We start from the raw sequence: 24,405 nt of genomic DNA on the forward strand, positions 1-24,405 counted from the left end.
TATTATATCCAAACAAATATATATATATGATATTAGTCTTTATTGATGACATAAAACAAAATGTCATAAATTACTTTTAAAATCTAAAATTTAATATAAACCATATGCTCTCAATGACACCAAAATTTTATTTACCTGTGCATAATTTAATAAAACAAATTTCATGCTACGTTGCTACTCCTACACTATTACCTAATCTTCGCATCTAAGCCTCCACATTGCTAGTTAGTCATCATCTTCATCCATAGTTTTAATCTTTAAGCAATTATATTCTTATTAATGAAGAACATTGCTTGGCCAATAGAAAACCACATTTCACATTCCCTTGGTAGTGTGCCTACAAATAGAGAAACCCCCATCAAGATGTCCAAGGAGACAGAGACCTTGCTTCCCTCTTAAACCAAAACTTTGCATCAAACGGGGACAGTTTGACTGTCACACTTTACTTAAATGTGCCATCAACGGCTCAAATCCAACCCAAATCTAACTTTCTTTCTCTTATTTTCTCCTATGAAATTTAGTGACAAAAGTTAGAGGAGTTCGAGTTAGCAAAGTAGTATCAATATCTCGTTTATTATGTTCTCAATGTATTAAATACTTTAATATTTGATTAGAGAATAAATACATATAATTTATTTAAAAAATAATTTTAAATTTTTTATAATATAAGATTATAAAAAAATAACAAGTAACCCACCAACCCACCATTCGCCATTTGTCTAAACCTCCGTGTGTCCTGGCCCCGCTCTATAAGTTTGCTCCCATAATCAGCGCCAAAAACACTTAGTCGTTTCGTATTTTATATAATGTATATAAATAAATTATTAATTAACAAAATATGAAAGGATATTGAAATCAATGTGACAATATCTTATGGTTTGTTTTATCATTCTATTAAATTAAGTAACTAGTAGAACATGCAAAGTTTTTTCAAATGAAATTGATTTTTTTTTCTTTTTTCACTTAAAATCATTGATTAATGAAATATGAAAAAGATTAAAATTAATATAATAATAATGTCTAATAATTTTTTCTTTTCCTACCATTAATGAATAGAAAAAATTAATAAATCATTTAAAATATTAATTTATGGAATATGAAAATATCGAAATCAATGTGATAAAGGCTTATGACTTTTCCTCTTCCACACCATTTATGAATATAAAAAAAATAAGAAAATCTTTATTTTTGTTTGTTTTAATTTTCTATAGGAACCAATTGAGACTTTTTTTCCTCTATTTTTCTTTTCGGTACCATATTACCTGACTTAGAAAAAATTGAAAAATAATAATAATAAAAGAGATTGCATGTGTCTTTAATTAAAAAAAAAAAAGAAAGGGAAGAAACCAACGGAAAGATGATAGAAAGCGAAGCAACAGGGGGAAAGGTAACGATGCATTCAGCACAGACGACGTGCTGAAGGGTAATGCACCTCTCCTCTCTCCTTCTCTCCAATTTCCTCTTCCCTGTTTCCGAGTTCCTCTTTTATCTCTTACACCTCCTTTCCAGATCTGCCACTACCGCACATCCACGACGTCGTTCCGCTCCAATCCGGTACCGAACTCTATTCTTTCCGTTTCTCTTCTCGTTCCGGATCCGATCATTGGTTCTCGCATTTGATCCGACATTTCACAAACTTTACTCGTTACTTGATGTTACTAACTGGTGTCAATTATCATTAAAATTCAGCTATGGAAATGTTAGTATAAATTGCTTTTTAGTAATATCTTTGGCTGAGAAAATGAAACTGAATTTACTGTCGCAGGATGTAATTAAGATCCATTTAAGTCAGTCAAAGTCATGTTTGAAAGTCCTACGACGATCCAATCTTCTCACAGTCCTCATCTTCGGAAACCAGGAGGCAAAGCTGTTTTTTCTGACCTAGGTAAATTAAATAAACCTTTTTCATCTCTTTTAATAATGATTTACGTAGATTTAAACTTATCTAACAAAATTAGAATGTATTTTAGGCGCAGGAGAACCTGGAAATAGTGTTCAAGAAGGTTACGTGTTTCCGTTGGTGCTAGGTGAAATGAAGGGTGCAAATTCACCTTTGCATGCCGCGGCGATAATGCCTTCTCCTACCTTTCTATGGAGATTTAAGGTTTGTTTTTTTTCTGAAAATGCATTCAGTATTTAATTCTTCATAATTAGTTCATTTGTTAAATCGGAATTCTTACTTGTTAGTTTTGAAAAGAAATTTTGATGAACTTCTAATGGAAGAGATTTTCCAGGTCATATTGTTTTTGATATGGGGCTTCACTTGTTGCAAGGTCAGTATTGATACAATTAGCTAGGATGCCATCAGTGGTGTGGATTTTAGTGCGAATTTGTTTTGGAAATTCTTGATTGGTTTTTAAAGATTTTAATATAGGTTTTTTCTTTTTTTTTTCCTTTTTGGGAAATAGATTGGATGGGACTCAGTCATGAGAATGAGCGCAGACCTGCGAGACTTATTCTTGTATGAGGCTTTCCTATATTATAACCCTTTCCTTCTCGTGGTTAGTTAACATCTCCTCAGTTTGACTACAGATTCTTCTTGATATCAGATGTTTGTCGAATCTTACTTCATGGTATTGCAATTGTAGACAATGATGGTTTGGCTATGGGGAGTGTGTTTATGGGTCTTCTCACAGAGTAGTGTTAATTATGCCAAAATATTTGATCTGGATCAAAACCATCTCACCCACAGAGAAATATGGAAGGTACTCATGCTAATCACTCCTCATGTTATTCGGATCTTTACACTGCATATGCTTTATTGAGCATCTGGTCCTCAGATTATGGTGCAACCTGACAAATAAAATGCAATATTCCTTTTCTAATATCCAGTTTCTATTTTGCTATATGCAGTGTAGCATATGGATGACAATTATAGTTCCAACTAGCATGACAGCATACCTTTATCTCTACTCCCATGGAGAAGTGTCATTGGCAGCATCACAACCAGTGTAATATCTGCCCTGCTTTCTGGCATTATCTCATCTCTGTATCCCTTCAATTTAAGTGCATATATGCAAGACATTAGTCTTGCGTTTTGTTTCAACCATTAGGTTTAGTGATTATAGCTTTAGTACTTATTATTCTGTGTTAATTTTTCACAGCAAATATGAGATGCCAATAATGATTTGGTGCATATATGTATGAATACATATGTTTCTGTGACTGACTGTAGTGTTCTCTTGTAGTCTTTTAGAATAGATTATATGGACTTATTATTATGCAATGGATTATTTGACATGTATTGATGGTTCTGAACTTTTTAAATACAAATCACAGGTGATCCTGTATGTTGCTGTTGCTTTGGTTTTGGTATTCCCCTTCGATATTTTCTATTTGTCATCTCGTTACTTCTTGCTAAGAACACTCTGGCAGATAGCCCTCCCACTGCAGGCAAGTTTCTAGTGTAGCTTCCTTTCCCTTTTTACTTGAGCTAGCAAGCTGCATTGGCAGATCAGCTTTTCTTCATATTGGATGTGATTTTTTGAAGTTGGGTTCTCTTTAATCTCTCTTTGTAATTTTCTTTTTAAGTAACAATTACTTGAGTTTCTCTGTGGCTGACATGCATTCACATTTTTACTTGTTTAATACTTGTGTAACAGCCAATTTCATTTCCTGACTTCTTCTTGGCTGACATTCTAACCTCCATGGCCAAGGTATGAACCTATAACCTCATTTCATCTTTTTAAGCAAGTTATTAGTTTCATTCTCTTAGTCATTATATTGTACCAATTAATGGAACTGTCCTATGAAATGTTTTATCATACTTTTATACTCTTGTGGAGAAGGTTTTAGTTTCCTGCTGTCAGATGCAAATAGATTGCATGTCATAGTACCTGCTTTCTTGATTTCTCATCCATTCTTATCCTACCGGACGTACACTAAAGTTATGGTATTAGAATTTGGTTTCATAAGAGGAGTTGGATTTATTTTTCTAATTGTTTGTAATTGTTTCTTATGTGAAGGTATTTTCAGATTTGGAGCGTTCAGTCTGTCGAATGGTTCATCGCCAGGTAATTATAATACTGAAGGCTTTTTAAGTAGGTTATTTATAAAAGGCTAAAAGTGCTCAAAATCTTAAATTTAGTGCCTTGGTAGGAATTTTTATTTCATCTCAAATTGACTGGATTTAAGACCTTCAAAACCCTTCTTGACAGCCTAGCACTTTCAATATCTGTAAGTTATGTTACCTAGGTAATTTTTTGATCCCGTGATTCTATGAAAAATAGTCAATGTTAAAATTTGATTCTTTTCAAACATGGAGGGAAGGTAACATAACACTCAAGACCTGATGAGCATGTGAGGCCTTTACTCTTTCTTCTGGTTTTTAGGGGAGTTAAAGCTAATTGAACTTAAGTCTTAATGTTGTGTCTCATAATGCTTTAGAATAGAGCTGTTAAATTGCTTGGATGAGGTCTTCTAATTAAACAATGCTTGTGGTTATCTGCTAACGGTTGTATCTATCGTTTAGTGATGATGTAAAGAAGCAAAGAGCAATATACTGTGTCTTTCTTATGAATTCTAAATATGATTATGCTTAGATTTGGTTGTGATCAATTCATACCATAACTTTGAACTGCTGTAGCTTTTCGTATTGATGCAAGGCTGATCATCTTAGATTAATAAGATGAGGTTTCTCTTGGCATTTAGGTGGCAACAATCGCATGGTTTGAGGCTGACTCGGTTTGTGGTAGTCACTCAGTTGGAATTCCACTAGTGCTTGTTATCCCTTACATTTGGCGGCTAATGCAATGCCTGCGGCAGTACAAGGACACAAAAGAGAAGGCAACCCTTTTCAATGGTAATGCATCTAGTCCCTGATGCTTACTATTTTCTTGTTAATTTACATCTAGTCAGATAGGGATATGGAACTATGAACTGGTAAGGTGTACAATGTTATGCCCCAAGAAATTTGTCAAGTTTTGTGGTCAGCAGACCCTTGAACTTAGTCAGTACTTTGTTTTGCTAGCTCTCGCTTGTTTTATCTCATATGGGCTATGTGACTGTTGTACACCTGATTCTTGTTCTAGCCATTTTCCCTTTAACTGCTATCTATCTGTTTTGTTGTAACCCAATTTGCATGTGGTTTTCAGCTTTGAAGTATTCGACAGCAGTCCCTGTGATTTTTCTTTCAGCCCTTAAATATCATGTCTTACCTGATAGTTGGACATATATTTACCGTCGCCTCTGGCTTTTCTCAAGTGTTGTTAACTCACTCTACTCATTTTACTGGGACGTGACTCGTGATTGGGACCTTAGGTATGTTGACATTTCCCTTTTCCCTGACAGAGACACTCTTATATGTAGCTTTTGAAGGGGCACTTTGGCATTTTTGCACCTAATGTTAAGTTCATTTTAAATGTGGCATGTGCAGCTGAAACATCACACGGGAAGCATAAGTGTTGAATAAGGAAATATAAATAGCTTTTCTACTTAATACTGTTTCAGTAACTCTTTAGAACACCAACCATTTGAGGGAACATATCTTTAGTCTGTTAATAAATGCTGCTTTTGCTTGAGTTCATATGACCTCAACTCAATTTACCTTACCTGAACCAGAGAATGCTACACATCCCGTAATTATCGAATTTTCTATCATGGCATGCATACTGATGTTTTCTTCCTTTATTTTGTCAGTGTCTTCACTAGAATTTTCAAGTTCAACAAACCAAGTTATTGTTCCAATCTGTTATATGGCCGACAATGGGTAAGGATCTTAGGTGCCGTTAGTTATTCATGCCATTTCATTCTGCAAGATAATGTCTCATAGATAGCTAGTTCATGTGCATATAATTGCCTTTTGTTTTGTTTTTTTTTTTTTTTTCCTTTTTTCACTTGGTAGGTTTATTTTTGGGTTATTGGGAGCAACTTGATTTTGCGTTGCACATGGACATACAAACTGTCTGCTCATCTCCGCCACAACTACTTGACTGTCTTCATGGTTACCGCCTTAGAGATGCTCAGAAGGTTCCAATGGATTTTCTTTCGAGTAGAAAATGAGTGGAATAAAATCACCAAGTCCGGCTTTCAGCTTCCCATGACTGACATCCCAAGAGAGGATGAAAAATTACTAGGCTCAACCAATCACAATGTATAGATTACACAGAGTCTCTGGCTTCAAGTTAGCATCAAATTAAATTCATTCTTTGCTGATACCACATATTATTTCAGCCTTAAAAGCAGTTAGCTGCATTTTGGTTGCCCCCTATTACAGTTGGACAATAGGTTGGATTTTCATACCTTACAGTTTGTTGGGGACCAGTTTTGATTTGCGAACGCGGCCTAGATGTATAACCTTGACTAAACATTATATCATATTGGAGATTTAGAAGTTACTCTAGATTTGAACTAGTTTCCAGTGTTGTCACATCTCATAGTGAATTCTTCCGCAATTGACGCTTGGTTACCATATCACAATCATAAGGTTTTCTCTTTAATTTATTTATTTAGTTTTCTTTTCATTAAATAGTGGGAGAAAGAGAATTAAAAATTGAAATCATATAAACTGATAAAATTCGAATAGGAAGTAGAAAACAAATCAATGCCCAATTTCGAACTTTGCAAGTTTCTTACGAGACCATGTCAATGGTGATGCAAAAGGATAGAAACTCCATGTCTTTGCCGGAAAGTTTTCTCTTTTCTTTTGTTTTTCTGGGGGTAAGAGGGAGCGTGGAAAGAACTGTACTTGATAGTATTCTTTAACCAATTAAGTAATAAGCAGTCAGGTTTCCAGGGGAAATCATCCAAATTATCTAAACACGCAAAAAGAAAGGAAAAAAAAACACAAATTTCCTCCGGAATGAAAGAAGCACTTTTCCCATCTGTAAAGCAAAACAAAAAGCAAATGTATTGTTTTGTTATTGTTCTTTTTCAGTTGTGTTGGGAAATCTTTCAGGTTTCGAAGCAATGACAAGCTAAGAAATAAATAAAGAAAGAATATTTAAAACCCCCCGGGACTCAAACAAAGTTACCTACGGGGTTGGTTTTTGCCCTTACAAAGAAGGTGACTCACGTAATACAAATCGTGGCCTCTTTGTCAAGCTTGCCTCTCCTTCCCCCAACTCCCTCTCACACCCCCACCATTATAAACCGCCAAAACTGGTCCTCACACCACACTCGTGCCCCTCGAAAACCTTTCTTTCCAATGCATATAAATTTCCCAAGCTCATCACTCATTCCTCTCTCTCTCTCCACGGCCATGGCTTGCAATCTTTCTCAGAGGCAGATTTATGCATTAACAATATCTTTAGCCGATGAAGCTTCTTGGTGCTGTGTTTTCGTCTTGTTAACCCTACTGTTGCTGAACTCTTGCAAGGAGACTACTACGATAGCAAATGATGAGGATGTCAAAGGGAGACAGCTTTTGGACAGACCCTGTGATGAAATCTATGTTGTCGGAGAAGGAGAAACCCTTCACTCCATCAGCGACAAGTGTGGTGATCCATTTATCGTGGAGCAGAATCCTCATATTCATGATCCCGATGATGTTTTTCCTGGACTTGTCATCAAGATCACCCCTATGAAGTCTAGGAAGTCATTGAGGTAGCTTTGTTCACTTCAGAATTACTTTTGGTTGTAATTATAGTTTGTTTAGTTTTCCTCATCAATGGAAGAATCGAAACATTCTTGTAAGAACATAAGATATACCCGAATTAAACATTCTTCTTCATACTTGTAAGATTGATCAATGGATCGAACTTCTTGTTTATTATATTCCTTCATTGAATCTCTTTCGTAAGTACATAATATAGATGTTGAAGGCCCGTCGTAAAAACTTGAAAGCTTTTCTCCTTGTACGAGGTGAAGCTTGAAACTTGAACATGAAAACAGAGAGGCCCAAACATATTCCATTCCGGTACAAGTGATTAAACAAATCAAGATAATTAAGTAAGATGGAATGTTGGAAAGCTTGGTAAGATAAGCATTAAGCAATGACAAAAGTTGGGTAATTAATTATCAGGATCAATGTCTCATTAATCCATTAGTTGTCTACTGGAATGACGGCTTCACCATTTTATACCTACAAAGAAGAAGGGTCTTAATAATTTCTACCAACATTTCTCTTTGTTCTCCGATGAAGCTAAATGGCAATATATATATATATGCCAAAGTGGGGGCATACCTTCCATTAATCAACAGGTGGGGTGGAGGAATAAATCCTCTATTAATTACCACGTGTACAAGCTAGAAATAATGCTATGAAATTACCACCCCAACCAAACAACTTTGGATTTATTTTTATCCATACCAATTTGACATTTTCCATTTGTTCTAATGTTTTTTAATTATTATGTAAAAAAAATGGACAGAAAACAGAAGAGGGCTCCTTTCTAAGCCTGCGAAAATAAGATTCTGGTATTGGGCTGCTCTCAACCTAGTCCGGCCTAAGCTTGTGACTTGGACCCATCAGTTTCCAAACCATTAAAAGCCAAGTCGTTCGATTCGGGCTGAGGTTCGAATCTTGTTGCAATAGTAAATCCAATTTGAAATAAGATATTTTATGATCGAATATCTTAATTTTATCGAATGTTTATAGAATACAAGTACTTAATTATATTTTTTTATATCGAATATTTTGTCAAATAATAAAATGTTTAGATGGAATATCTAATTAACCATTTAAGTCCCAAATTATTTTGCAGAAGTGAATTTAATATATCCTTGTCCAAAATTATACTCTCAGTCAGGGACAAAGTTAGCCAAATTTTATTAGGAGGCCAAATATAGTTGAATAAGAGTTTAAAATTTTAAAAAATTAATATGTTAAATTCAATTAATAATAAAAATATTGATAATAGAAATATGAAACTAAATATAAAATTATAAATTGTAAAATATAAATAGTTAAAAACGATATATAAGATTAATAATTTTTTCTTATATAATCAGAATTATTTAAATACTATATATTCGAGAGAATTTCATTTTAACTAAATATAAAATGTAAAGCATATTAAAAAATATACTCAAATTAGTTTTCTCTTACATAATCAAGATAAATAAAAAAAATGATATGTTGATGAAATTTTAAGTAACAATGTAATACTATAATTTATATTTGAGAATTATATAATAATTTATTAATTTTTAAAGATTAAAATTATAAAAAATAAAATTTATGTAACATAAAAAAGAAGAACATTACAAGTAGAAGGCAAATACCACATATTACATAATAAAAAAAAAGAATATGGTTAATGGTTTGTAAAAATTTAGAAAAAAATATTTATAGAAATTTATAACATATGAACAAATAGAATAAAAATAAATAAATAAATAATAATAATAATAATAAAAATTAAAAAATTAAAATTAAATGAGATAAGTGAAATTATTTTATTATTTTATTATTTATATTAATTATTAAATAAAAAGGAGTTAGTGATAGAATATATAAAAAAATTAAAAAATTGTTATATGTTATGAAGAAAATTTTAAAAGTTATGGTCCCCCATCACATAAGGTCCGCCCCTGCTCCTAGTGTCTTAATGACGAACAAGAATATTCATGCATATGCTTCCTTTGTGGACGACAATATTCACTTTAGTGGAACGCAACAATGACAATAGATAAGTAAAAATTATGATAAAGAACCCTGATTAGACTCACCAACACAATGCCATTTCCCTGTAAGAGATTGTCATGGAGTTGTTGACTTTTGGTGGTCCAATCCGATCATTGACATCCGTACCCTTTTGTTTTTCTAAGTTTTATAACAACCAATCATGATTCAACGAAATCCCATGGCTGATCTGAAGCTGACAAAGAACTTTGTGGAATGAGCCATGAGTGAATTTTCTCCACAGCGGGATATATATGACAATCGATGAAGTGAACTGTTCTACCACACGCTTGGCTTGACTCCTTTTATGGCCCAAACATGCTGCCCGTTATGCCAACAAGCAACAAATACATATCCTTATCTTGGACTCAAATGCTTTCATTGGCTGCCATGCAACCTAACATCTCAAGGTTTTTGCATATGGTTTTTTTCCTCCAGAGAACTAATACAGTAAAGAATTAAGCACCACAGGTTATCCAATTTTATGAGTTAATCCCATGATCATTAAGCACAGGAATCTTGGCCTCGTAGTTCATTTCTTCACTTCTCTGAACTATGCTCTTCCAATGGAGTTCACAGTCGCTTTTGAGCATAAAAAGGGTTTGTTAATTCTAGTTTCCCATCCCTTGAAACATCGGGAACGAAGAAGTGGATGTTAGATTTCTGTTTCTCCCACTTGCAGATTTCGACAGACTATACCACATATTCAATATCCCACTTCTTATTTTTCTATATCCGAATCAGCACGAGAGAATATTCAAGGGGGAAATTGCAGAAAAAAGGGGAACCAGACTGAATTCTCCCCAAACGAATAGGGTTCAAAATGGAATATTCAACATATATTATTACTGAACCACATACAAGAATAAGGTTTTTGTCATCTCTGAAACTTTAATTAAAACGACCGCTACATTTATATTTCTTTGTCCTTAGCAAATTAAGAAACGCACGCGATTCCTCCAAACTGATACATAGGAAAGGAGGGTTAGTCATTTACTTACTTCATATCTCTCACTCCTGCCCCATTTTCCATCGTAATTTAACGTTCATGAACATCATTTCCTTGCTTGTATGTGTCAAAGTTTGAAAAGAAAAACAAAAGCCAGATTTTTGTGCACATTATTGTTGTTAGAATATATGTCTGTGGTCGTCCATCCATGTGTCTGTGTGCCTTTCTCCAAAGTAGCATGGTGGTAATATCTTTTTAACTTTTAGTGGTTAGGCACAACATTTTTTTAACTTTATACCATGGAATCCACGGCTAATCCGGCTTTCTAGATTTAACTTTTGATCCTAATTTATGACAAACAAGCACCAACAGCCACGGCCTTAAAAGTAAGATTTTCTCTTCATTTCAGTCCCAACGATCAGTACTATTGTCATAATTTAGTCGTAAAAAAGAAGGTTGAATGGTGACCTTTCAATATTCTAAGGAGTCAGGCAGTTCGCGAACGACACGTGTTTTGTCTCGTGATTGGTAATCAAAGCTGAAAAACATCCCTCGTTCCTGTTCATGTTGAGGCTGCTGCACTATATATGAAAATGGGGTTTTGACATTGCTTGGCGACTCGACCCCATGCATTAAACCCCATTTTCTTCTACCATTGCCAGATGCCACCTCCAATTTTTCTGCTTCTCAATGATCTCCAGGTTCTAACTTCACAGAAACAGGGAAAACTTTGCAGTTCTTGATCAGCTGGCTTCTCACCACAAGCTCGCAGAAACTGTAAGTCGGCTGCTCGTAGCACTTTTGCTTGTACCTTCTTCTTTTTCACCTGAATACGTACATGTGTATGTATACTTTTTCACCTACGTACGTGCATGTAAGATTATACAGACCTTTAATTAGTGTTTGATTAATATAAAAATTAAGGTGCAAAGACAAAGGGTATGCATCCTAACATGCTGGGTTTGCCAAATGCTAATTGCTAATTGCCAAATCCTAAAAAAGTTAATCACTTCAGTTGAGTTTTGGCTAAGATTTTCAAACCCAACTTGAGTTCTCATCATTTTATGAAAATATTATTGATATAATATTCTGTATACTATTTTAAAAAATTCTTAAATTATGTAAAAAAAATTAAATAAGTGTTTATATTTTTATTATTACGCTCATATATCTTTATATTTTATTTTATTTTAAATCAAGTAAATTTTTATAATTAATTATTAATTAATTATTATTAATTAAAATATTAATTTATATTAAGTGATGTTAACTTGATATATTGATATATTATAATAGATGATAATATAACATACTAATGTGATGTGATAATATTATCATATATGATATTTTTTACCCTCTATGCTATCATCATATGAACATAAAATAATAAATAATATTTTAATTAATAATAATTAATCAATCGTTAATCATAATAACTTATTTAAATTTTTTAAAATAATTTTAAATTTTTTTCAAATGTTATGTCAAAATATTTTCATTGTTTTAAATTAATAGCAAAAACTCTAGCTATATGGGCTGGTCTTCACTAAGTTTCCAAGCCCATGTCAAATGAGGCCTGGCTAGAATGTACCATCGCTTAGCCCATGGATGTCTATTGATTTTCAACTTTAAAAGATGAAACACCGCCGCCTTTAAATAACGAAAAACGCAGGATCCCTGGAGTCGCGGTGCGTTATACACGTGTAAAAGCGTTTTAGCTGCCACGTACTTTCCTACGAACTCGTTATAGTAAATTGCTTTTGCTCCTCCTAACTAAAAGCCAAACTACATTTACAAATTTCGCGCGATTCCCATGACACTTCTCAACTTCACGCCTCTGTCTCTTGTAGATTTGATCATTCATTTCGGTCGGCCATGGATTTCTTTTTCTTCCGAATTCCCCAAAATTTTGTGTTTGTTATTTCTTTCGGTTTTGGATTCTGATTCCCATGGACGAACCTTTTGCAAGAGCTGCTTTCGTCTAGTCCAATGAATCTTTTTCTTGTTCTTTCTTTTCCTAGGACTCAAAACTCTTTGCTACCATGTTTGGCTAACTGTCATCTGCTTATACCCCACGCAAATAACAAACATTTTCAGACCGAATAAGGTTCTAGTTGTGTTTTGCTGATCTTCCTACGATCTTTAAGGCCTTTTTGTTTCTAGGTTTCTGTTTAAAGGTCCAAACTGTCCCCCTTTTAATATTCCGGAATATTGTTTTTTTCCTATTTGATATCTTTCTGGGGTTTAAAGGATCTGAATATATAAAGAAAGTCCATATCTTTCCAATCTTAATTTCCACTAAACTGGAAAATTCTTGAATTATTCGAATGTGTTACTTACCTTGACAAGATTTTGAAGCTTCATTGCTCCGAGAAACTTATATAGTAGTTAAGAATAGATTCTCAGATCATAGTTTCTGCTTTTCTTTGTAGCAGTGAATTGGCCTTTGCGTGGAAGATGGTGGCCTTCGGGAAGAAGTTGAAAGAATCACAAATTCAAGAATGGCAAGGGTATATGTATAGTTTATGTATTCTGACTGCTATTTGAGTTGGTTTTGGTGATTCCTTCAAGTATGCCTGAAATGTGTTTATTTTCAGGTATTATATTAACTATAAGTTCTTGAAGAAAAAAGTCAACCGATACGCTCAACAACTGGAGGTTGGAGCCCAAGATCACCGCTATGTTCTCAAGGACTTCTCAAGAATGCTAGACAGCCAGGTAAACTTAGCAATAGATGAATCTCATTCACATAACTAATTCCAAGACAGATCTGTTGCTGTTATTTTAGAGTATAAACACCATTTTCTTTCTGCTTGTCTTGGCAATTTTTAGATTGAAAAGATTGTATTGTTTCTGCTGGAACAACAAGGGCAACTAGCGAGCAGATTATCTGATCTTAGAGAACAGCATGACGAAATTTTGCAGCAGACAGATGGAGCAAAAATATCAGAGTTACAAGAAGCATACAGAAGAGTAGGACATGATCTTTTAAGGCTTCTCTTTTTTGTTGAGATGAATGCTACTGGCTTGCGAAAGATTTTGAAGAAGTTTGATAAGCGCTTTGGCTACAGATTCACCAATTACTATGTCAAAACCCGAGCAAATCATCCTTATTCTCAGCTGCGACAAGTGTTTAAACATGTGGTAATGCATCCGGTTTTAACATCAATCTTCTCTTTGTTCCTATTTTATTAAGATTTTAATATATTTTTATAGGAATTTCTTAGTTGCATTTTCTTTTCTTTGGCACATGACACGCAGATAACTATACAAGCATGAATCAGCTTCTATAGTCTCTTCATGTGAATCAAAGCTTTATCAGCTACTAGTTGAACATGCAGGGTATTGGGGCTGTTGTTGGGGCCATATCTCGCAATCTCGCAGACCTGCAAGACCATCAAGGGAACTACGTATCAATATATGATCAGCCTGCTTTATCCCATCCGGTTTTTCCTCGGATCCTTTCCTTTCACTATCTATGCAGTGTTCATTACTCTCTTCTAATATTCAACTTGTAAAGTGGTGAAGTATATAGAAGCTCACAATGCATCACCACATAAGAATCTCCATTTTCTTGGCAAACAATCTACATATAAATGAAGCATGTAATTTTTAACTGATATTTTAGAATGGCTGCAGCTGCATATGTACTTAAACGGATCATGAATTACTTGATTTTATATTTGATCAATGCTAAGAAATATAAACCAGATCAATATTTCAACTCTATTAAAAATTTAATTGCATCAGGGCCATTCATGAGCTGATAGTACTTCATTCAGCAACTTGATGATATATTCTTTTCAGTGATAGAGACTCAACAGTCAAATGCTTCTCCATAACTTCTTAAACAGAACTGTGGATTTTGGAACTAGAAGCTAAATTAGAAAGAAAAGACTTCCACTTAACTTGTCTTAGATTACGTATCTGACTGGAAACTAGAAAAAATTATCTCTCTTTGATCATTTAATGACCCTTATTCAGAAATGACGTAATTGAAATTCCAGGGCCTAGTTGGGTGTAAAGTTGTTTAACTTTGGTGCTAGACATGAGTTTCTTATGGCATATAATGTCAACTTCGTCTAAGCAGTGTATTATTATAGCAAATTTTCTATTGTTTCACATAGTATTTCTGCATGCTGGTTTGTGCGCATCAACTGATAAGTAAAAGTGAAGACCTTAAAACTTGCAGGATCCCGTGGTTCATTCTATAAAAGCAGCAGTAAACAGATTATCAAATTCAACAAACTTTCTCGAGTTTTTGGGGAAGCATGCATTTATTATGCAAGATGATTTACCAACTCCATCTGAAGAAGATGTTGCGGAGGAGAGATATCATTTCATGTCACTTCTCTTGAATTTGGTAAACACGTTTCTATATATGGTCAACACATATATCATTGTCCCAACAGCAGATGACTACTCCCTTAGCCTTGGAGCTGCAGCAACTGTTTGTGGTGTTGTGATCGGGTCAATGGCTGTTGCACAAGTGTTCTCTTCAGTTTATTTTAGTGCATGGTCGAATAGATCATACTTGAGGCCACTTATTTTTAGCAGCGTTGTGCTTCTCATTGGAAACACCTTGTATGCTCTGGCTTATGATCTTAATTCAATAGCAGTTCTTCTGGTTGGTCGACTATTTTGTGGGTAAGTTGTCTAATCATTTCTCTGGTTTAATAATATATCGGAGGCCTATCAGGAAAGAAGCTCATTTTGATAGTAGTACCACATTCCTCTTGTTCTTTTAAAATGATTCGTCTTCACTAATATTACTTTCTTAATGGAAAAGTTAATGCTGCTGATATTTCCAGGTTAGGTTCTGCAAGAGCTGTAAACAGGCGTTATATCAGTGATTGTGTGCCACATAAACTGCGGATGCAGGCATCTGCAGGTTTTGTTAGTGCAAGTGCTCTTGGAATGGCATGTGGTCCAGCTCTCGCCTGCTTGTTTCAAACTGATTTTAAGGTTTACAAACTCACATTTAATGAGGACACTTTACCCGGTTGGGTTATGGCTCTTTCCTGGCTTTTCTATTTACTGTGGCTGTGGATTTGCTTTAGAGAGCCTCCTCAGAAGATCAAGGAGAATATCTTGCCACAGGAAGCTCATTCTGGTTGGTCAACAAGATTGAATCTCATACATTTTGCATTTACTGTTCTTGTCTTAATTTTTCTAATTCATTTTATACCGTATGAAAGTATTGATATTTTCTGCATCCCTAGTGGTCAATTTGTAGTTGTGAGAAACATTAGGGAACAAAATGATGTCCACTTGGACTCTGGCTCTTTCATTCTCTCAGATCTTTTTGTATGACTAAGTAGGCATTTCTGGTTCCAAGATTTGCTATTTCATAAAAACTCCACATTGTCTCTTATATTTGCAAGTCCATCATTGAACAATAATACAATATCATTCCAAAATTTATTCAAGGAAACTTTGTCTGTTTTAGGATCATCAGTGAATTACGCTGTAGAGAATGGTTACACGCAGCCACTGCTTTTGAACATGGAAGCCAAGCAACAAGGTCAAAATGAAGACGAAGAATATGATGATGGCGAGGAAGATTCTTGTGAGAAAGCTCCCAAACCTGTCACTTCAATTGTCTCGGCATACCGGTTACTCACACCATCTGTAAAGGTATAAAGTTGATTCTTCATTCTCAATTTATCTTTCATCAACTTCAATTCTCTGAGCTGACTTTGAAATGGTCCTTCTTACTGAAATTGTTCTATTGTTTATCAGGTTCAACTATTTGTTTATTTTATGCTTAAATATGCAATGGAGATATTGCTTGCTGAAGCAAGTGTCATCACTGCATATTACTTTATATGGTCAACCAGCAGTGTGGCGATCTTTCTTGCATGTCTTGGGCTAACAGTACTTCCAGTAAACATTGTTGTTGGAACCTACATCAGCAACATGTTTGAAGAAAGGTGAGTTCACAGATGAAAACAAGCATGATAATTCCAGCTTTAGGTGCAACAGTTTTTCAAATGGTCTTAGTTTCAGTTACATTTAGAAACAGTATTCCAAAGTTGTCATCAGGCTTAATCGGAGCATAATGGTCAAAAGGAAAATATATTGTCCAAGATATTTCTATTTCTGTCAATTTCAAGTAACAAGAGCAAGAGCATAATCGGTTCAGCTGATAGACTGATCCAGTAAGCTCTGAGCCTCTTATAATCAAGTTATTCTCTAATGCATAGTGTAGTGAGTGATTATATTAGGATATTTTCTGCCACTGATTTGTTCACATCTATTCCCAGATGACATGCATCTTATTTAACCTGATTGCAGGCAAGTTCTGCTCGCATCTGAAATCATGGTTTTGATTGGCATACTCCTAAGCTTCCATATCGGCATCCCTTACTCTGTGCCTCAGTATGTCGGCTCTGCACTAATCACTTTTGTATCTGCTGAAGTCCTTGAAGGTACTTTCTGTGGTTACTTTGTGTGAACAAAACATTGCACTATCTATGTAGGCAAGGATGACTGCTTGTTCTTTCTGCTGACATTTGAAACCTTTTAAATCCTGCTATAGAAAATTTGACATGGCATTCTATATTAGAAGGCCAAACTGTAACACATAGTACTAGTGTTTACTATTAAGGCTGTAGTTTTTGCTTCCTAACTGTAATTCTTGGATTCCCTTCAATGATCAATCCAGGTGTGAACTTGTCGCTCCTCTCCCGGGTCATGTCATCAAGGCTTTCTCGTGGAACTTACAATGGAGGGCTGCTTTCAACAGAAGCCGGAACCCTTGCCCGAGTAATTGCAGATGGTACAATAACACTATCTGGCTACTTGGGCGTGAGTAGGCTCTTGAACACTACCTTAGTTCCTTCACTATTCATCTGTATCTCCTCTATTATTGCCACCTGCTTCACCTACAACTCTCTTTACTAACACCCTCTTGTAAGCAAAAATTTTGTGAAGTAGCAGTTCCACAGATAAACTCATGCTCTAATCAATTACCAAGTATAATTAGATACAATTTCTCGAGCTTCTAATCATTGCTGATGCAAAACATTCAAAGCGATCAGTGGCCGTTATTATTGATTCCCATCTTTCCAGCTTATCTGCATCACCCGAAGCAGTTGATCACCTGATATAGCACAAACAATATGAAAAACTGTCATAGCCTAAGATTTACACAAGATTTAGATCTTATAGATATTGAGCTGCTGCCTAACACGAGCAGCATAAACTCCTCCTCTACGTCCCGAAGTGTGGTTTTGTTGGATAAATAAGCTTTGAGTAAACAATATGAGGTTTCCTCCAACAAAATGCAGAAGGCAAAATAAAAGAAGACTTGGTACTGAACTAAACATCGACAGGGAATAGGAGGAATAGCACTGTTACTCAAGAGGATTGTTCCAAAGGACTGTTGATGAATATTGGAATACCAAAATAATTGTATGTTTATTTAAAAAAGCCTAATATAACATATAATTTAATTCAATAATTTGAATATTGGAACACCCGAAGTACAGGGTTTCTTTTAATATACTACATATATATATATATATATTTATTTATTTATTTAAAGGAGCAAAATTTTAGGATAAAATATATATTGATAGTGTAATAAATAAAACTCTGGAATGCGCACGTCTTACGCCCCTAGGACAAAACCTGGTGTGACTTTACTTCATGAGTTCAATTCGTACGTTTATCTAAACGCGAATTAGATTCAGCTCCCCAGTTTTTTTCTAGAATAGAAATCCTGACAAATTTTCTGGGTTCGTCCAATTCCATTCCTCGGTGACGCAATAGAGGAAGAAAAGGTTTTGTTGAAAAGATGGCAGACAATCTGGATTTACCAGAGGCAACTGTTCAGAACATACTGGACCAAGAGAGCCTGAAGTGGGTTTTTGTTGGTGGCAAAGGAGGGGTGGGTAAGACCACTTGTAGCTCGATTCTTTCGATCCTCTTGTCTCGGGTCCGACCCTCTGTCTTGATTATATCCACGGATCCTGCTCATAATCTCAGCGATGCCTTTCAACAAAGGTTCACAAAGACTCCTACTTTGGTTAATGGCTTCAGCAATTTATATGCCATGGTACCCTTTTTGATATTTTCTAGCCTTTGTATTTGATTTTCGTTTCTGGGTATTGAGGGATTTGGCTTATGGTTGTCTTGTGAGATTTGCATGGGGTGTTTTGGTTGTAATTTTGGGTCTTTTTGGAATAAATTAGGCAATGCTCAGTCATGTTTTGTTTTTTGATTGTTGATTTGTGGATAATTTGATATTCTTTCATGAAGTTGCAAATGCCCAGTCCCTAAATTCTCTATTTTCAACTTGTTTCCATCTGAAAGGAGGAACAATTATGTGAATATGATTTCATTGTAATTTAGTAATGGATCCATCCCCGTTTATTGCGTAGTTTCTGCATTAAGGATTAGTTCTTTGTTAGAACTTTTACAAGATGATGTGTGGTGATTGTTTCATTTCTCAAAATTTTATTCAACTCCTTTCTACATTTGATGCATAATAGGAGGTGGATCCTACTGTCGAAAATGAAGATGTGGGTGGGCCTGATGGAATGGATAGTTTATTTTCTGATTTGGCAAATGCAATTCCAGGAATTGATGAGGCAATGAGCTTTGCAGAGATGCTTAAGTAAGAATACTGTTCTTTTTTCTTTGATACTTCGATTAGGATGAATCATCTGGATGCGTTAAGTGGCTATTGCTTCTTTGCAGTTTATATATATATATATATGTATATATATTGGAATAAGTTAAGAGTTACTATGTTTTATTGAAAGCTTTTAACTTTCTCTATTAGTATCTTTATGATTTTCAACCAAAAGCCTTAAAACAGGGCATGGATTAAGAAAGATTACTGTTCAGCTGTGCTGATTGTGGGCATTTCTAGATTTTACTTTCGAAAGTTTTAATTCACATACTATGGCCGAGGGTCTACTATAATGATTAAATCGAAGACTTAGCTTTCAGTGTGCATGTTCATGTTTTGTTCTATTTTGTTTCACACTTTTCAATGGTTGATAATGCTAGGATATTTGAAAAATATCCTTAGTTTTTGAAATGTTTAAGATAAATTATGATGGATAGCTTCTCTCTAAACTATTTCTTGCATGCTCTTCGCCACCTTTTACTTGTGTTTTCTCAGCTCCCATTGATCTGTTGTTGTCTGAATGTAATGCATTCTTGCAGATTGGTGCAAACAATGGATTATTCTTGCATTGTATTTGACACTGCCCCAACCGGCCATACACTTCGACTTTTACAATTTCCAGCTACCTTAGAGAAGGGACTTGCAAAAATGATGTCATTGAAAAGCAAATTCGGTGGTTTGTTGAGTCAGGTATGACTTTATGTTTTAGTATGTCTTATCACCAGAAATTGCTAATCCAGTCTTCAAGAATTTTGTCAACAATGGGCCTGTTGTTAGTAAAATTTTGTTTTAACCTTTTTGTTATTTCCATTAAAACTACTATTCTTTCTTGAATGTCTTATTTCAAGTGATCAATTCTTGCAATAATGTCTCATAAGTTTGTCTTCAATACCATTTTAAAGGTTATAGCTCAAATGTCCGCTCACAGGATTTATCAATTGTTATTATTTCCTAATTGGTTTTCCTTATATATAAATCATAGAGTTTGAAACTCATCATTGCAGATGACACGTCTCTTTGGGGTTGATGATGAATTTGGGGAGGATGCAATTTTGGGGAGGCTTGAAGGCATGAAGGATGTGATTGAACAAGTTAATAAGCAGTTCAAAGACCCAGTAAGTTATACCATTCTCAAATTTTTTTTTTTTCCAAACATATTGTTTTTAGTTTTCCTTCTTCATTGGTTAATATATGAAATTGAACTGCATATTTGACAACAATCTGCTTGGTAGCCATCAGAGGCTGTACTTGCACTAAGCTTGGATTTTTTATTTTAGCATATTAAGAGCTTTTATAAATAATATAATGGTTGCCATGCTTTTTGACTAGTGAAGTAGAGTCTTTCCTTTAGCAGAGTAAGTTTGGCCTTCCATGATATGCCACAAATTCAAGGCTTTGTTATTCATGATAAGTTAATCTAACGTGATGATATTCTTTCTTTTGAAAATGGAGAGAAGGAAGGAAAAAAGCTGCTGCTATGTGTGGAGATTCACTTGATTCAATCTCCTGCTTAGTTTTCACTCTTCATGATATAGAGGAAGTGACAGATATACCTCTAAATTTACAATTGTTAAAGCACTAAAACTTGTGAAGTGTGTTGGAGGCATTTTTTTACTTTTCGATTTCAAGTTGGAAGTCTTATGCAACTTACTGAAACTTTTACCATCTGGCTTTTGTTCCATTCCGATTGAAGTTTCTCGAGCTGCCCATGCTTTTTGTATGATGCACTTTCCTTTTGGCAGGACTTGACAACCTTTGTCTGCGTTTGCATTCCAGAGTTCCTCTCTCTGTATGAAACAGAGAGACTGGTACAGGAACTCACCAAGTTTGAGATAGATACACACAATATTATCATTAACCAAGTAATTTTTGATGAAGAAGGTATGCTTACTTCCACTATATCTATCATTTTTCTTTCTCCCCCAAAGAATTGTTGCTTAAAGAAAAAGCTTACCATCAATTGGCCTGTGTTGTAATTTAAGATGTTGAATCCAAGTTACTGAAAGCAAGAATGCGGATGCAACAAAAGTACCTTGATCAGTTTTACATGTTATATGATGACTTTCACATCACTAAGCTGCCACTGCTGCCAGAAGAGGTGACTGATTGTCATTATTGTTTTTTCCCTTGCCTCTTGTTTCTCTAAGAATCATTTCTGCATTTCAAGAATAGAATCCTTGAGCATGAAACTGATTGCCAAATCTGAATTTTGTATCTAGACATATATTGCCAAGCATTTTCATTCAATAGTCGAGGCTCTTGATCATCCTTGTATGGCTATAACAGGTTACTGGGGTTGAAGCTCTGAAAGCATTTTCACGTCATTTTCTTTCACCGTATCAACCTTCTCGCACTATAGAAACAGTAGAAGAACTAGAGCAAAGAGTATCCACTTTAAAGCAACAATTGTCAGATGCTGAAGCAGAACTTGAGAAACTCCGAAAAGGAAAACAGAAGGTCTGATTGCTGTCCATGACTTCATATGGCCCTTTTCCTCTTGGCTATTCGGTCAGCCATGTGTGGCATCATCTCTCACTCGACCCAAAGGGAATTTAGCAGTCTATTTTGTTGCTGGATAATGTTGCATAGCATTATTTATTTTAGAAAAATTCTTTACGATACTTTTTTCATTTTTGGCAGACCCTGTAATCTTCATTTTAACCTTGTGAGGGCATTCTTTTTTTATTATTATTTTAAGAATGGCACCACTATGCTTGACCATGGACGATTTTTGTTTATCATAATAAATTCCTGTTGTCCATTCCCCCATGGTATGTCAGTCGGAAACAAATTTGATATGCCTACAAATAATAGATTGGATACAGGGTTTTCTAAACTTTATCTGCTGTAAATGAGTTCGTTTCCTTGGGAAGTGACTAGTGAGACGGAACACTATGCAGGAAAGCTTGTTCTTGTTGGCTTGGCTCCCTTGCGGGCCATCAGTGCAGAAGAAAGATCAACCATGGATAGAAAAAGAAGACAAATTTCCCGGTGTAATAGTAGTGGGTACTGTAATATTCACAAAATTAAGTTTTCTTTTTACCCTTTGCTTAAACATTTACAAAAATTAAATCCAACTATCAGAAATCAGAACTTTTCAGGGAGTGAGAGCACTTTATTTTGGGCAAGGTACCATCCATGAAGGTCATATTTTGTTTTAATACTATAATCCAAGGCACCTTATTTTGTTTTTTTTTTTTAATAGAGAAGGGAAGAATAACATACAAAGAAAACTACAAGTAGCTAGAAGAAACATATATTAACTAGCAGAAATTAGTCCATTGCATAAAAATAAAAGAACATGAGACTTAAACACCAAAAATATCATTGCACTTTCATATAATATCTTGAACGATGCAGTTCAGAGGCATTACAACTATGCCAAACTCTGATATCCTCTTCATCGCGATTGTTTATAAGATATAGTAACAATCATCTAGATACTATCCACCATGCAATGTTGAAATAAAAACTACCACATCCTTCTCTTCCAAGGTTGTGTCAAGCTGACCAGTCAACTCCCAGTCACAATCATTTACTAGCACAAGAACACCTGGTCTCCTGCACAAACCAATCCCTCAACCAGTTTAGCAGATTGCTATTAAAGTTAAGTCCTAATTGAATTTGTTGCTTCATTAAGAAAGAGTACTAAGATCCTTAGAAACTTACACAGACTCCCCTTTCATGAACATTTCAGGTCTCTCCTTGATCAAATCGGTACGAACCCAAGACAGTAAATATCTCATGGTTAACTGCGAAAGCCCAAAAACAAAAACAATACTCTAAGTCAGCTTACATAATAAAAACTCATCTAATAACCTGTTTACAACATCTTAAGTTTAGAAGAGGAAGAGGCTTACCTTATCTGCTCCTTTTGGGAGATCAACATTCACATTATGAACTTTAACAGATTCACATAACAGTTCTAAACCTCCACTGCCTCAAACAATGAATAACAGAAAGACATTAAAAGCAAGAACAAGCAGAACAGTTTTGGTAATATCCTCAAGAAAGAACTTCATTACATAAAACTGCAATACAGATGAGGGGCAAAAGATGGAATTTTGAACCAATCCCAAGATTGTTCTTATATTTTGATACCTTTTTTTTTAATTGTAGCAAAAACAAAGATTTAACTGTAGCAGAAGCAGAAAACTTTTTTGGTAAAAAAAAGCAAAATCAAAGCCTAAATAAGCACAGAAGATTCAATGAGATTACCAATCTTTACGCAGTTTCGATCAATCCCAAAACTGATAATCAGTTTCGATTAAAGACAAGAAAGGAAGTAGAAAACTTACCCAAACTCAAGAGTCAATTGCATTCTGAACAAATTTCCGCAGAAACTCAAAAACCCTTACTCGGGATTTTGCGGCATGGCCCTTGGTATAATTGTATTCAAGGAAGAATCAGTTTGCACGACGTCGTTTTCGAACACTGAAACTTTCGCATTCTTTGGGCCTGAATATTTTGGGCCTAGTAGTAAATAGGAACATATTTCGGCCCTTTTTATGGGCCCTCTTTTTCGTGGATTACGAAGAACTTTCTCTTAAAAAGGTACAATTGAACAATTTGTCATTTTACCAAAAAGAAAATTCAACAATTTCTTCATCAAAATACTTTTTTTTTTAAATTGTAAATAATTTATCACGTGGAACTCAACATTCAGGTAACTTTTAAAAAATTAGAATACTGCATTGGTTGTGAGAAGATTCATATCCACCATAAACATGTAGATATTTTCTTTGAAAATATCCCTTCTCTATACTTTATATGCTTTGACTTTCAAACAACAATAAAATCAAAGCAAGTACAAAACACATAGGTGCTACCAAATAAATAAAAATAAATATCCTTTCTCAATTAGTTATTAGTTTCTTACGATTATGTCCACGATATAATATCAAAATCGAAAAATCAATTGATAATAAGTGAAGAGATATGCTTGTCATCAAATGTGAATTTATTTTTATTGTTATTTAAATATTTTTAAATTACAAATTTATCATGTAATATGAATCATAAAATAATTCTTGAAAAGGTTAATGAATGGAGGTAGTAACATTACTCTTGTATACGAATATTTAATTTAAAATTGATTGATGATAATCGAAATTTTTTTTATTATATTTATATATTTAAAATATTTTCAATTTAAGTAGTCAATTTTTTTTATCAGGACTTATAGGATAGTAAAGTTTAAACAATGACATTAACAAAGTACTTTTGTTTTTTTTTTACAAAGATTAACAAAGT

At 34.5% G+C, this 24,405-nt stretch overlaps 5 protein-coding genes across 5 annotated transcripts; 4 read left to right on the plus strand and 1 right to left on the minus strand.

Moving 5' to 3' along the window:
• The first annotated feature begins 1,309 nt into the window (after positions 1 to 1,309).
• On the plus strand, positions 1,310 to 6,351 carry LOC18614234 (EXS (ERD1/XPR1/SYG1) family protein). The gene is made up of 15 exons (XM_007051892.3): positions 1,310 to 1,423; positions 1,510 to 1,554; positions 1,766 to 1,885; positions 1,971 to 2,104; positions 2,235 to 2,273; positions 2,409 to 2,501; positions 2,589 to 2,705; positions 2,854 to 2,949; positions 3,280 to 3,393; positions 3,603 to 3,656; positions 3,966 to 4,013; positions 4,651 to 4,801; positions 5,094 to 5,259; positions 5,638 to 5,707; positions 5,843 to 6,351. The coding sequence occupies exons 3-15, from the start codon at positions 1,801 to 1,803 to the stop codon at positions 6,095 to 6,097; spliced, it is 1,422 nt and encodes a 473-aa protein (XP_007051954.1). The 5' UTR covers positions 1,310 to 1,423; positions 1,510 to 1,554; positions 1,766 to 1,800; the 3' UTR covers positions 6,098 to 6,351.
• A 599-nt stretch (positions 6,352 to 6,950) lies between these two features.
• On the plus strand, positions 6,951 to 7,711 carry LOC18614235 (uncharacterized). The gene has a single exon (XM_007051895.3). The coding sequence runs from the start codon at positions 7,145 to 7,147 to the stop codon at positions 7,544 to 7,546; it is 402 nt and encodes a 133-aa protein (XP_007051957.3). The 5' UTR covers positions 6,951 to 7,144; the 3' UTR covers positions 7,547 to 7,711.
• Positions 7,712 to 10,947: 3,236 nt separating this feature from the next.
• LOC18614236 (SPX domain-containing membrane protein At4g22990-like) lies at positions 10,948 to 17,505 on the plus strand. Its single transcript, XM_018129990.2, has 11 exons — positions 10,948 to 11,288; positions 12,947 to 13,021; positions 13,109 to 13,229; positions 13,344 to 13,655; positions 13,853 to 13,957; positions 14,704 to 15,158; positions 15,323 to 15,624; positions 15,961 to 16,148; positions 16,254 to 16,444; positions 16,809 to 16,942; positions 17,179 to 17,505. The coding sequence occupies exons 2-11, from the start codon at positions 12,969 to 12,971 to the stop codon at positions 17,415 to 17,417; spliced, it is 2,100 nt and encodes a 699-aa protein (XP_017985479.1). The 5' UTR covers positions 10,948 to 11,288; positions 12,947 to 12,968; the 3' UTR covers positions 17,418 to 17,505.
• Positions 17,506 to 18,109: 604 nt separating this feature from the next.
• LOC18614237 (P-loop containing nucleoside triphosphate hydrolases superfamily protein) lies at positions 18,110 to 21,913 on the plus strand. Its single transcript, XM_007051897.3, has 7 exons — positions 18,110 to 18,573; positions 19,010 to 19,134; positions 19,692 to 19,842; positions 20,157 to 20,267; positions 20,895 to 21,033; positions 21,135 to 21,250; positions 21,439 to 21,913. The coding sequence occupies exons 1-7, from the start codon at positions 18,313 to 18,315 to the stop codon at positions 21,613 to 21,615; spliced, it is 1,080 nt and encodes a 359-aa protein (XP_007051959.3). The 5' UTR covers positions 18,110 to 18,312; the 3' UTR covers positions 21,616 to 21,913.
• A 547-nt stretch (positions 21,914 to 22,460) lies between these two features.
• LOC18614238 (Ubiquitin related modifier 1) lies at positions 22,461 to 23,572 on the minus strand. Its single transcript, XM_007051899.3, has 4 exons — positions 23,451 to 23,572; positions 23,013 to 23,088; positions 22,822 to 22,904; positions 22,461 to 22,713 (listed from the first exon to the last, which is right to left on the minus strand). The coding sequence occupies exons 1-4, from the start codon at positions 23,471 to 23,473 to the stop codon at positions 22,596 to 22,598; spliced, it is 300 nt and encodes a 99-aa protein (XP_007051961.3). The 5' UTR covers positions 23,474 to 23,572; the 3' UTR covers positions 22,461 to 22,595.
• Between the last annotated feature and the right edge of the window lie 833 nt (positions 23,573 to 24,405).

This window comes from Theobroma cacao, chromosome 1 (genome assembly GCF_053813885.1).
Source record: "Theobroma cacao isolate CCN51 chromosome 1, ASM5381388v1, whole genome shotgun sequence".
NCBI classification, from domain to species: Eukaryota; Viridiplantae; Streptophyta; class Magnoliopsida; order Malvales; family Malvaceae; genus Theobroma; species Theobroma cacao.

What these genes read in the sequence shown, in the direction of transcription:
- LOC18614237 (XM_007051897.3), top strand. Translation starts at nt 18,313, where the DNA reads ATGGCAGACAATCTGGATTTACCAGAGGCAACTGTTCAGAACATACTG. An exon ending in AGCTTTGCAGAGATGCTTAA is followed by an intron (nt 19,135 to 19,691) that starts GTAAGAATACTG and finishes GCATTCTTGCAG; the next exon opens with ATTGGTGCAAACAATGGATT. An exon ending in TCGGTGGTTTGTTGAGTCAG is followed by an intron (nt 19,843 to 20,156) that starts GTATGACTTTAT and finishes TCATCATTGCAG; the next exon opens with ATGACACGTCTCTTTGGGGT.
- LOC18614236 (XM_018129990.2), top strand. Translation starts at nt 12,969, where the DNA reads ATGGTGGCCTTCGGGAAGAAGTTGAAAGAATCACAAATTCAAGAATGG. An exon ending in CAAGAATGCTAGACAGCCAG is followed by an intron (nt 13,230 to 13,343) that starts GTAAACTTAGCA and finishes GGCAATTTTTAG; the next exon opens with ATTGAAAAGATTGTATTGTT. An exon ending in AGCCTGCTTTATCCCATCCG is followed by an intron (nt 13,958 to 14,703) that starts GTTTTTCCTCGG and finishes TAAAACTTGCAG; the next exon opens with GATCCCGTGGTTCATTCTAT.
- LOC18614238 (XM_007051899.3), bottom strand. Translation starts at nt 23,473, where the DNA reads ATGCAATTGACTCTTGAGTTTGG. An exon ending in CAATTGACTCTTGAGTTTGG is followed by an intron (nt 23,089 to 23,450) that starts GTAAGTTTTCTA and finishes TGTTTGAGGCAG; the next exon opens with TGGAGGTTTAGAACTGTTAT. An exon ending in TCCCAAAAGGAGCAGATAAG is followed by an intron (nt 22,905 to 23,012) that starts GTAAGCCTCTTC and finishes GGGCTTTCGCAG; the next exon opens with TTAACCATGAGATATTTACT.
- LOC18614235 (XM_007051895.3), top strand. Translation starts at nt 7,145, where the DNA reads ATGCATATAAATTTCCCAAGCTCATCACTCATTCCTCTCTCTCTCTCC.
- LOC18614234 (XM_007051892.3), top strand. Translation starts at nt 1,801, where the DNA reads ATGTTTGAAAGTCCTACGACGATCCAATCTTCTCACAGTCCTCATCTT. An exon ending in AGATAGCCCTCCCACTGCAG is followed by an intron (nt 3,394 to 3,602) that starts GCAAGTTTCTAG and finishes CTTGTGTAACAG; the next exon opens with CCAATTTCATTTCCTGACTT. An exon ending in TGTTATATGGCCGACAATGG is followed by an intron (nt 5,708 to 5,842) that starts GTAAGGATCTTA and finishes TTCACTTGGTAG; the next exon opens with GTTTATTTTTGGGTTATTGG.